General features: G+C 48.0%; 3 protein-coding genes across 3 annotated transcripts; all 3 read right to left on the bottom strand.

Moving 5' to 3' along the window:
* On the bottom strand, positions 1–1,914 carry LOC128755673 (tripartite motif-containing protein 16-like). The gene has a single exon (XM_053859575.1). The coding sequence runs from the start codon at positions 1,909–1,911 to the stop codon at positions 310–312; it is 1,602 nt and encodes a 533-aa protein (XP_053715550.1). The 5' UTR covers positions 1,912–1,914; the 3' UTR covers positions 1–309.
* Positions 1,915–3,448: 1,534 nt separating this feature from the next.
* On the bottom strand, positions 3,449–8,387 carry LOC128755991 (stonustoxin subunit beta-like). Its single transcript, XM_053860112.1, has 3 exons — positions 8,314–8,387; positions 5,205–5,303; positions 3,449–4,516 (listed from the first exon to the last, which is right to left on the bottom strand). The coding sequence occupies exons 1-3, from the start codon at positions 8,385–8,387 to the stop codon at positions 3,772–3,774; spliced, it is 918 nt and encodes a 305-aa protein (XP_053716087.1). The 3' UTR covers positions 3,449–3,771.
* A 987-nt stretch (positions 8,388–9,374) lies between these two features.
* On the bottom strand, positions 9,375–11,323 carry LOC128755555 (E3 ubiquitin/ISG15 ligase TRIM25-like). The gene is made up of 2 exons (XM_053859268.1): positions 10,403–11,323; positions 9,375–10,093 (listed from the first exon to the last, which is right to left on the bottom strand). The coding sequence occupies exons 1-2, from the start codon at positions 11,321–11,323 to the stop codon at positions 9,716–9,718; spliced, it is 1,299 nt and encodes a 432-aa protein (XP_053715243.1). The 3' UTR covers positions 9,375–9,715.
* Positions 11,324–12,148: the final 825 nt, after the last annotated feature.

Raw genomic sequence — 12,148 nt, 5'->3', positions numbered from 1 at the left:
ACAATACTTGAAAAAATCATGAGCAACGGCTGTTTACATGATGTACGTGATCAGTTTCCACATTCATGTTAAAGCGTTTTCTCAGGGTGAAAACAACCAGCTCCTCGAGACTCCGCCATGATGAACAGTTGAAGAGCAGTTTTGCCAGTAAAAGCACTTTGGGAACATTGATATGAATAAAGTGGGATCATTATTACAGACACACAGAGACACAAGTGTTTAGAGCCCAACAACAATGACACACTGCTGGAGAGGAAAGAAGTCAACAACCAGCAGGAAGAGTTTGTGAGACACAACTCACACTGTGGTTTAGTTCAGCTTCAGGATCTCACATGAGGAGGACGAGGACCAGAGCCCAGCATGTAGAGGCTGAGTGAAGGTGGTGTGGACTCTGTGGAGGAGGGTCATGGTTTCAGAGACGCTGTAGAAGGACAGAAGACCTGCAGAGTGATCCAGGTACACTCCCACTCTGGAGGATGGAGCTGTGGAGACTTGAGTTGTGATGCTGTTGTGTCTGAATGAACAACCAGAGCTGTGACACCATAAAGACCAAGATTTGTCATTGTGTCCAAATTCACTTTCTCCTCCTGATCTGCTGATGTTCTTGTATGAGACTGCTACATCCACTGCTCCTCTCCACTCCACCTCCCAGTAACAACGTCCAGTCAGAGGCTCTTTACTCAGGACCTGATGATAACGAGTGAATCTGTCTGGATGATGAGGAAGTGCTTTCCACAAATAAGTCACTTTCCTGTTTCCTTCAGACAACAACAACTCTGCATGAGCAGTGTTTGGATCCAGAGTGATGTCCCGTGAGAACCTGAGGAACTCAGCTCTGGTCTGTGGAGCGAGCATCAGTGAGATGTTGGTGCAGGTGTCTCTCAGAAGGTCCTGGAGTCGCTCTCTGCTGGCTGACACGGCTGCTGCCACTTCCTCAAAGCAGCAGTGAGGACGGACGTGGGTCCTGGAGGAGAGCGTGTCTTCACTGACCTCTGAGAGTGAGGACCAGTTCTGGAGAAAGACCAAGTGACTGTCGGTGAGTGACAGCTGCTGCAGCTCAGCATCTTTCTTCTTCAGCTCCACGATCTCCTGCTCCAGCTGCTCCTGATGTCCTCTGACTCGAGCGGCTTCAGTCTCCTGCCGGGATCTGATCTGCTGCTCCACATCAGACATTCTTCTCTGGAGGTTCTGGATCAGCTGCTGGAGGGTCTCCTGACTGTCCTTCACTGCTTTATCAGCAGAGTCTCTGATGGTCTTCTGCTCCTGCTGTAGCAGCTTCAGCTCTTCCTCTCTCTCCTGGATCCTCTGCTGGATCCTTCCTCGACTCTGATCCACCTCTTTCTCTCGCTCTCTTCTCTCTGCTGCGGCCGAGACAATGTGGTGGTCTTTGTGTTGGTCCACAGCACAGAGGTGACAGATGACCTGCTGATCAGTACAACAGAACATCTCCTTCACCTTATCGTGTTGAGGGCAGAGGATCTCCTGGAGCTGCTTGGACGGCTGGACCAGCTTGTGTCTCCTGAAGGCTGGAGCTTCTAGATGAGGCTGGAGGTGTTGCTCACAGTAAGAGGTCAGACACACCAGACAGGACTTGAGGGCTTTCAGCTTCCTCCCAGTGCAGGAGTCACAGGCCACATCTTCAGGTCCAGCATAGCAGAGGTCAGCAGCTTGGAGTCCAGTCTTCTTAAGCTCCTCCACTAACTCTGCTAACATGACGTTCTTCTGCAGGCGAGGCCTTGAGGTGAAGGTCTGTCTGCACTGAGGACACCGGCAGATGTTCCTCTCACCTTCTGAGTCCCAGTAACCTTCAACACAAACCTGACAGAAGCTGTGTCCACAGTTGAGAGTGACTGGATCCTTCAGTAGCTCCAGACAGATGGAGCAGGAGAGAACTTCAGCTCTGGCCTCCATTTCACTGACGACTGACTGGCTTCAGACTCCCTTCAGATATTTATGCTCTGACCTCTGAGTCACATGGTCCTCCAGAATCTGGTCCGACCTGTAGGTTCCTCCTTCCGCCAGAGTTCCTTGGAACCAGGTCATGATTCCTGTAAATGATTCAACTTTTAACTGTTGCCACAATAACCAGCAAAGGTGGGGACTTGGTCACATGACTTGGACTCCAGTCAAGAACTCAGACTCGACTCTGACACTCAATGAAGACGTGACAAGAAGCAACTAAAATCAAGTCACATGTGAGCAGAGCCAAGTCGACACATGAACACAAACTAACACACCAAACAACATGGTCGGCGACAACAAAGCTGTGGATGCAGCGTGACACTAAAGACGTGACTGCAGCACAAGTCACCTGACAACATTCCTGTGACGTCAGGAATCAAACAGATGATCAAGATGCTGCAGAGGAGCTGCTCTCAAAAACTAGTCTTCCCTGATATTAAAACTTGAGTCTCAGTACAGCAGGTATACGACCGACCATATAGGTGGAGTTGACTAGAAACTTTGAGACTGTGATGAACAATCCCTGCAGGTCGTTCATCATTTTCCTTCCTGTGTAATAAATCAGCTGGAAGGCAGAAACTTTATTGACACCATCCATATCTGAACTGCCCTCACTGAGTTCTTTCATCACAACAATGACTGTTACTTCAGCCAAGGAGGTTTTTTACCGTGTGTCTGTCTGTGCTCAAAACAACTTGAAAGTTATGGACAGAATTGGAAAGGTTTTCAGGATGTACGTGTGACATGGGACAAGGATCAACTGAGTGAATGTTGGCAGTGACCTGGATCACCGTCTGGATCCAGGAAGTGTTTAAAGCGGTCGGACGGACGCGGCCCGGAGAAGGAAGAAGGCCAAGACACACAGGTACCAGAGAAGCCGCAGAGAGAAAGGGTTAAATACGTGAGCAGAGCAGAGAGAAGCAGAGAGACATGCTGAGGGACGACACACACACACACAGACAGACAGAGATCTGGGTATAAATACTGTTATTGGCAGCGACAGCAGAGGAGACAGGAGAGAGCAGAGAAGAGAGCCAGGCGAGGTTAGCATGCTAGCAGCACAGAGAAGCCACACCGATCACATGTAAAGGCCCACGCGACTAATCTACAGGCTAATACGCTATACAGTCCACAGCCAAGCTACTTACAGGAGCTACACACACCAGATAGATAGAGATATATGGATATATATATATATATATAAATAGATATACAGGAGACGAGCTGGAGAGGCAAGGCAGCGCATGCAACGTGCAAAAAGAAGCGAGTCAAAGCAGATAACGATGAATTTCCAGATAAAATACTTGAGTTAGCGTGATGGGAGGAAGAGTGATGATGATGATGATGATGATGATGATGAGGTGTGATGGAGGAAGAAGATGCTCCACTCGCTCAGTGGGGAGAAAACAACTTGGTCAGTGTTAAACTAAATCATAATGAGAGTCATAGGCAGGTTTTCATGCAGAAAATATATTTGATGATACAATACTTGAAAAAATCATGAGCAACGGCTGTTTACATAATGTACGTGATCAGTTTCCACATTCATGTTAAAGTGTTTTCTCAGGGTGAAAACAACCAGCTCCTCGAGACTCTGCCATGATGAACAGTTGAAGAGCAGTTTTGCCAGTAAAAGCACTTTGGGAACATTGATATGAATAAAGTGGGATCATTATTACACACACACACAGACACAAGTGTTTAGAGCCCAACAATCATGACACACAGAAGGACACAAACACACTGCTGGAGAGGAAAGAAGTCAACAACCAGCAGGAAGAGTTTGTGAGACACAGCTCACACTGTGGTTTAGTTCAGCTTCAGGATCTCACATGAGGAGGACCAGACCTCGACCCCAGCATGTAGAGGCTGAGTGAAGGTGGTGTGGACTCTGTGGAGGAGGGTCATGGTTTCAGAGATGCTGTAGAAGGACAGGAGACCTGCAGAGTGATCCAGGTACACTCCCACTCTGGAGGGTGGAGCTGTGGGGACTTGAGTTCTGATGCTGTTGTGTGTGAATGAACAACCAGAGCTGTGACAATATAGAGACCAAGATTTGTCATTATATCCAAATTCACTTTCTCCTCCTGATCTGCTGATGCTCTTGTATGAGACAGCTACTGCAACTTCTCCTGTCCACTCCACCTCCCAGTAACAACGTCCAGTCAGAGGCTCTTTACTCAGGACCTGAAAATAGTCAGTGAATCTGTCTGGATGATGAGGAGGAGACTGATCTTTCCACAAATAAGTCACTTTCCTGTTTCCTTCAGACAACAACAACTCTGCGTGAGCAGTGTTTGGATCCAGAGTGATGTCCCGTGAGAACCTGAGGAACTCAGCTCTGGTCTTGGGCTCTCCTCCGAGCATCAGTGAGATGTTGGTGCAGGTGTCTCTCAGAAGGTCCTGGAGTCGCTCTCTGCTGGCTGACACGGCTGCTGCCTGCTCAGTACGACAGAAAGTCTCCTTCACCTTATCGTGTTGAGAGCAGATGGAACAGGACAAGGAGTCTCTCTTCAGATCAACTCTGGCCTCCGTTTCACTGACGACTGACTGGCTTCAGACGAGGAACTGAAACTTAACTGTTGCTTCCTCCTTCTGTCAGAGTTCCTGGAAACCACGTGATGATTCTGGCAAATCACAGAAGCAACAGCCATGTGAGCAGAGGTCTAAAGACCACGAGAGGGCGCCAGACTACAACGTCCTGTTGCAAAGTAGTGACTTCTTGTCTTCTTCATTCGTTTTATTTTGACTTTCAAACATTTGTTCCAACGACGACTTCTAAACACACTCTTCAATCATTTGTTTTGTAGCATACAAATGTATTTTCATGAAATGAAAATGTTCGGTCTTTATCATGTTTCATTTTCATATTTACTGTTTCGCTGTTCTGCTGATTATTTTCCTGTTTTTGTTCTGTCATTTCAAGCGCTTGTCTTCTATTTTTCAAACTTGTCTGTGACGTGAGGAGACAGCGTGGCAGGAGGGAGGGAGACGGGAGAGAAGAGGAAGCGCTTCTGGCCCCCTGGTGGTGGTTCGGAGTAGCATCAGGAGCAAGTGTGTGAAACCTTGAGAAGGTGGCAGTGCTCCCACCAAACACAGCTCCCACACGCCTCACCGACACTCCGGAGAGTCAGAGTGCACCGCATCTAAAACATGACGCCGCCAAGCAACTGGCACCGCCGGGCGGGGCGGAGACGTGACACAGCAGAGCACGAGCTTCCTGCACCGCTGCCTCCTCCAACCAATCACCAGGGGGCGCTGTGGCACCGTCAACTCGCTCCCTCTGTCTCTGTCCGCTTCCGAACTGCCGGTGCAGGTACCTGTCCGCAAACGTGTCCGACCTGCCACGGGAGTGATGACGTCACATCCGGCATATACGATACTTTTTTTAAAGTTTTAATGATCCAGAGGAAATTGAAATAAAACATTTCAAGGCGATTTCTGCCACAGGCATAGCATTTATTTCCACAAAATATGATGTTTGTCAGATCACTGATGACCACTTGATGGTTCATCTTGTTCCCACATACAAGCAGAAGCTGAAGCTGGCAAAGCCTGTTGTGAGGAGCATGAAGATCTGGACAAGTGAAGCTAAAGAGGAGCTGCAGGCTTGCATGGAGACCACAGACTGGGAGGTGTTCAGGGCTGCGACCAATAACCTGGATGAGTACACAGACACTGTGACTTCATGGATCAGCTACTGTGAAGAGTGCATAGTTCCAACGCGCACCAAGGTGAGTTATGCAAACGACAAACCTTGGTTCACAACTAAACTCAGCCAGATCAGACGGGAGGAGGCAGCTCGCAAGAGTGGGGACAGGAACTGCTACAAAGAGGTGAAGTATGGGTTTCAGAGGGAGCTGAAGAAAGCTAAGGCAGCATACTCTGACAAACTCACGCAGCAGTTCTCAGCCAATGACTCGGCTGCGGTGTGGAGAGGGCTCAAGGTGATCACTAACTACAAGCCACGTTCCCCCCACAGTCTGAACAACCTCGCTCTTGCACAGGACCTGAACAACTTCTATTGTCGCTTTGAGCAGCCATTTTGCCCCAGCACCTCTGTGGTCTCTCCAGCCCCATGTTCCACTTTACAACAAAGGACTGTGCTGTCTCTTAGTGACACAACTAAGACCAATGATGTCACTGAGACAGCAAAGATCACAGTCACTTTTGATGAGCCACCCCCTCACCTCCCCCCTCTTTCTCTTGACATCATGGAGCAAGACGTGCGCACTCAGTTCAGGAGGCTGAACCTTCGGAAGGCGGCAGGTCCGGACAGAGTTTCCCCTGCCATCCTGAAGCATTGTGCTGCTGAGCTGGCTCCAGTGTTCACGGACATCTTCAACGCTTCCTTGGTGTCCTGTCATGTTCCTGCCTGCTTTAAGTCCTCCACTATCATCCCTGTTCCCAAGAAGGCCAGGATCACTGGACTGAATGACTACAGACCGGTGGCACTGACGTCTGTGGTCATGAAGTCCTTTGAGCGCCTGGTTCTCTCTCACCTGAAGTCCATCACTGCTTCTCACCTGGACTCATTGCAGTTTGCCTCCAGAGCCAACAGACCTGTGGACGATGCAGTGAACCAGGCCCTTCATTTCGTTCTGGAGCATCTGGACTGCCCAGGAACCTATGCCAGGATCCTGTTTGTGGACTTCAGCTCTGCCTTTAACACAATTCTTCCAGCTCTGCTTGAAGACAAGCTTCGCCAGCTGGACGTGCCTGACTCCCTCTGCAGATGGATTACAGACTTCCTGACCAGTCGAAGTCAGCGTGTGCGGCTGGGGACTACTGTCTCCGACACTCGGACCCTCAACATCGGGTCTCCTCAGGGCTGTGTTCTCTCTCCATGGCTCTTCTCTCTGTACACTAACTGCTGCACCTCCAGCCACGAGTCCGTGAAGCTGATCAAGTTTGCAGATGACACCACCATCATCGGGCTCATCTCAGATGGAGATGAGTCGGCTTACAGGAGGGAGGTGGAGCGGCTGGTGTCCTGGTGCAGCAACAACAACCTGGAGCTCAACGCCCTGAAGACAGTGGAGATGGTCATAGACTTCAGGACAGTCACAGTTTCTCCTCTCATGTTGGCTGGTTTACCTATTCCTATTGTAGACTCCTTCTGCTTCCTGGGAACCACCATCACTGAGGACCTCAAATGGGAGCCAACCATCAGGTCCCTCATCAGGAAGGCCCAGCAGAGAATGTTCTTTCTGAGGCAGCTACGAAAACTACGACTCCCGACGAGGTTGCTGGTGGAGTTCTACACAGCCATCATCCAGTCCATCCTCACCTCCTCTATCACCGTCTGGTACAACAGCTCCACCTCCAGGGACAAGAGCAGACTGCAGCGCATCGTACCTTCTGCTGAGAAGGTGATGGTTGCAGCCTGCCTCCTCTTCGGGACCTTTATGCCTCTAGGATCCAGAGACGTGCAGGACGGATCAGAGCCGACCCTTCTCATCCTGGACATGGACTGTTTGTTCCTCTTCTCTCTGGCAGGAGGCTACGGTCCATCCAGACCAGAACAGCTTCTTCCCCTCCGCCGTCAGACTGTTGAATTCCTGAACAGCCTTCTTGTTATGTTATTCTATTTATTGTATTTTATTTTATTTATTTTTTTGTTGCACTTTATTCCAAAGCACTTTCCTAGTCAGTGGGCTCCCCACTGACCATGGCAATAAATTTGATTCTGATTCTGATTCTGAATCAGTTGCGAAGTTCATGTCCGCTCTTCTCGGCAGGCTACAGAACAACGCGTTGTGATTGGCTGACACGTACGGAGCTTTGTTGTTCTTTGATATCGCGTCTCCACACTAGGCACTGACACACATCCAGACACATTTTTATTCATTTGCCAGGGAAAATGTGCATCTATGAAGGAGTTTTCACCCCAAACAAATCGGTCCGACCACTTTGTTTGGTAGGACAAAGTGCCAAACAGCATTTGTCGGGGTATTAAAATTATTATTACTATATATATATATATATATATATATATATATATATATATATATATATATATATATATACATATATATATATATATATATATATATATATATATATATATATATATATATAGCAAAGTTGAACCAGGACCTTTGTGGCAAAACTGTGGATAACATCCGAATATTGTGCTCATTAAAAATAAAAAGTACAGCCTAAATGACTGTTAATTACAATACAATGTTAATTTGCATGTTATTGCCGTGGAAGAGAAGACACAGAACTTTTATCAGAACATGTTTATTGATGCCAGCCCACAGTTTTCAGAACGTTCCCTTAAAAAGCTATTTCTCTCTCTCTCTCTCTGAGACACACTCGAAATGAAACATCAACATATTTAAATACGTCACATTCTCATATAAGGTGCGAATATCGTCGATGACTTGGTGGAACAGTTTCCTGACCGATTCACACACCATCTGGTTATACGCCTCCGAACTCCAGTGACAGTTCAGGTCCTCTGTGGTGGATGGAACAGGCGAAAAAACAGGTCATTGATGATATCAGGATCCGTCACCGACGGCAGAGTGTCCGGATCGTCGTTCACCCACGACGGCAGAGCCAACTTGTACAGGTCTGCACCTCCAATAAAGCTCAACTCCTCCAAGTGTCGCGCATTTTCGTGTTCATGAAGTCCCTCTCTGTATCTCCTGTCACTCCCGACTTGTTGGAGGTCAGAGACCTGAGGCAAAACTCACCTCACAATTCCAAAAAGTCCAAACTCTCTTGACCCCCGTTTCACTGATTCTAAACATGTCATCAAAAACACCTCGAGGCTGCTCTGTTAACTCAGAATCAGAGCTTAACTGTCAAGGTCAGGGAGGATAATCATAATAAAAATAAAATATAAATATTATTGATAATAATAACAATAATAATAAATAAAATATACATGAAAATAAATAAACAATAACAATATAAGTCAGAACAGAAGGTGATTTACTGCCACAACCTTCAGCTGTATTGGCATTTTTCAAATTATTGGTGCTTCAGAACCCTGTTTAATATTTCAACGATCGTTCTTTTCAAACCAGTCACAGTGCGTCTCTTCGCCTCAGCGGCGGAGGTTTGTGGCCAACAGCGCCCTCGTGTGCCGCACAGCCGCTGTTACGCTTCCTGCTGTCAGCAGAGGCGCAGACAAGCGCTCCTGAATGCTGAGTCACTTCAGCTTGACAGGTCCCCGTTTGTACAGTGTTTTTTCTTCCGTCTTCCAGCACGCCGTTAGTGACGATGATGAATTTCCGGATAAAATACTTGAGTTAGCGTGATGGGAGGAAGAGTGATGATGATGATGAGGTGTGATGGAGGAAGAAGATGCTCCACTCGCTCAGTGGGGAGAAAACAACTTGGTCAGTGTTAAACTAAATCATAATGAGAGTCACATGCAGATGTTTCATGCAGAAAATATATTTGATGATACAATACTTGAAAAAATCATGAGCAACGGCTGTTTACATAATGTACGTGATCAGTTTCCACATTCATGTTAAAGTGTTTTCTCCGGGTGAAAACAACCAGCTCCTCGAGACTCTGCCATGATGAACAGTTGAAGAGCAGTTTTGCCAGTAAAAGCACTTTGGGAACATTGATATGAATGAAGTGGGATCATTATTACAGACACACACAGAGACACAAGTGTTTAGAGCCCTACAATCATGACACACAGAAGGACACAAACACACTGCTGGAGAGGAAAGAAGTCAACAACCAGCAGGAAGAGTTTGTGAGACACAACTCACACTGTGGTTTAGTTCAGCTTCAGGATCTCACATGAGGAGGACCAGACCTCAAGCCCAGCATGTAGAGGCTGAGTGAAGGTGGTGTGGACTCTGTGGAGGAGGGTCATGGTTTCAGAGACGCTGTAGAAGGACAGAAGACCTGCAGAGTGATCCAGGTACACTCCCAGTCTGTAGGGTGGAACTGTGGAGAGGTCAGTTGTGATGATGTTGTGTGTGAATGAACAACCAGAGTCCCGACACCATAAAGCCCAAGATTTGTCATTATCTCCAAATTGACTTTCTCGTCCTGATCTGCTGATGTTCTTGTATGAGACAGCTACTGCAACCTCTCCTCTCCTCTCCACCTCCCAGTAACAACGTCCAGTCAGAGGCTCTTTACTCAGGACCTGACGATAACGAGTGAATCTGTCTGGATGATGAGGAGGAGACTGATCTTTCCCCGTCAAAGTCACTTTCCTGTTTCCTTCAGACAACAACAACTGTGAGTGAGCAGTGTTTGGATCCAGAGTGATGTCCCGTGAGAACCTGAGGAACTCAGCTCTGGTCTGTGGAGCGAGCATCAGTGAGATGTTGGTGCAGGTGTCTCTCAGAAGGTCCTGGAGTCGCTCTCTGCTGGCTGACACGGCTGCTGACACTTCCTCAAAGCAGCAGTGAGGACGGACGTGGGTCCTGGAGGAGAGCGTGTCTTCACTGACCTCTGAGAGTGAGGACCAGTTCTGGAGAAAGACCAAGTGACTGTCGGTGAGTGACAGCTGCTGCAGCTCAGCATCTTTCTTCTTCAGCTCAGCGATCTCCTGCTCCAGCTGCTCCTGAAGTCCTCGGACTCCAGCGGCTTCAGTCTTCTGCCGGGATCTGATCTGCTGCTCCACATCAGACATTCTTCTCTGGAGGTTCTGGATCAGCTGCTGGAGGGTCTCCTGACTGTCCTTCACTGCTTTATCAGCAGAGTCTCTGATGATCTTCTGCTCCTGCTGAAGCATCTTCAGCTCTTCCTCTCGGTCCTGGATCCTCTGCTGGATCCTTCCTCGACTCTGATCCACCTCTTTCGCTCGCTCTCTTCTCTCTGCTGCGGCCGAGACAATGTGGTGGTCTTTGTGTTGGTCCACAGCACAGAGTTGACAGATGACCTGCTGATCAGTACGACAGAAGATCTCCTTCACCTTATCGTGTTGAGGGCAGAGGATCTCCTGGAGCTGCTTGGACGGCTGGACCAGCTTGTGTCTCCTGAAGGCCGGAGCTTCTAGATGAGGCTGGAGGTGTTGCTCACAGTAAGAGGTCAGACACACCAGACAGGACTTGAGGGCTTTCAGCTTCCTCCCAGTGCAGGAGTCACAGGCCACATCTTCAGGTCCAGCATAGCAGAGGTCAGCAGCTTGGAGTCCAGTCTTCTGCAGCTCCTCCACTAACTCTGCTAACATGACATTCTTCTGCAGGACAGGCCTCCGTCTAAAGGTCCGTCTGCACTGAGGACACTGGCAGATGTTCCTCTCACCTTCTGAGTCCCAGTAACCTTTAACACAGACCTGACAGAAGCTGTGTCCACAGTTGAGAGTGACTGGATCCTTCAGTAGCTCCAGACAGATGGAACAGGAGAGAACTTCAGCTCTGGCCTCCATTTCACTGACGACTGACTGGCTTCAGACTCCCTTCAGATATTTATGCTCTGATCTCTGAGTCACATGATCCTCCAGAATCTGATCTGACCTGTTGGTTCCTCCTTCCGCCAGAGTTCCTTGGAACCAGGTGATGATTCCTGTAAATGATTCAACTTTAATTGTTGCCACGGTGACCAGCAGAGGTGTGGACTCGGTCACATGACTTGGACTCCAGTCAGGAACTCAGACTCGACTCTGACACATCTATGAAGATGTGACACAAAGCTGCTCAAACCAAGTCACATGTGAGCAGAGCCAAGTCGACACATGAACACAAACTAACACACCAAACAACATGGTCGGCGACAACAAAGCTGTGGATGCAATGTGACACTAAAGACGTGACTGCAGCACAAGTCACCTGACAACATTCCTGTGACGTCAGGAATCAAACAGATGATCAAGATGCTGCAGAGGAGCTGCTCTCAAAAACTAGTCTTCCCTGATATTAAAACTGGAGTCTCAGTACAGCAGGTATACGACCGACCATATAGGTGGAGTTGACTAGAAACTTTGAGACTGTGATGAACAATCCCTGCAGGTCGTTCATCATTTTCCTTCCTGTGTAATAAATCAGCTGGAAGGCAGAAACTTTATTGACACCATCCATATCTGAACTGTCCTCACTGAGTTCTATCATCACAACAATGACTGTTACTTCAGCCAAGGAGGTTTTTTACCGTGTGTCTGTCTGTGCTCAAAACAACTTGAAAGTTATGGACAGAATTGGAAAGGTTTTCAGGATGTACGTGTGACATGGGACAAGGATCAACTGAGTGAATGTTG

The sequence above is a fragment of the Synchiropus splendidus genome, chromosome 3, assembly GCF_027744825.2.
Source record: "Synchiropus splendidus isolate RoL2022-P1 chromosome 3, RoL_Sspl_1.0, whole genome shotgun sequence".
Lineage (NCBI taxonomy): Eukaryota > Metazoa > Chordata > Actinopteri > Syngnathiformes > Callionymidae > Synchiropus > Synchiropus splendidus.
Note: the sequence above shows the minus strand (reverse complement) of the source record. Positions and strands in the feature narration are given on the sequence as shown.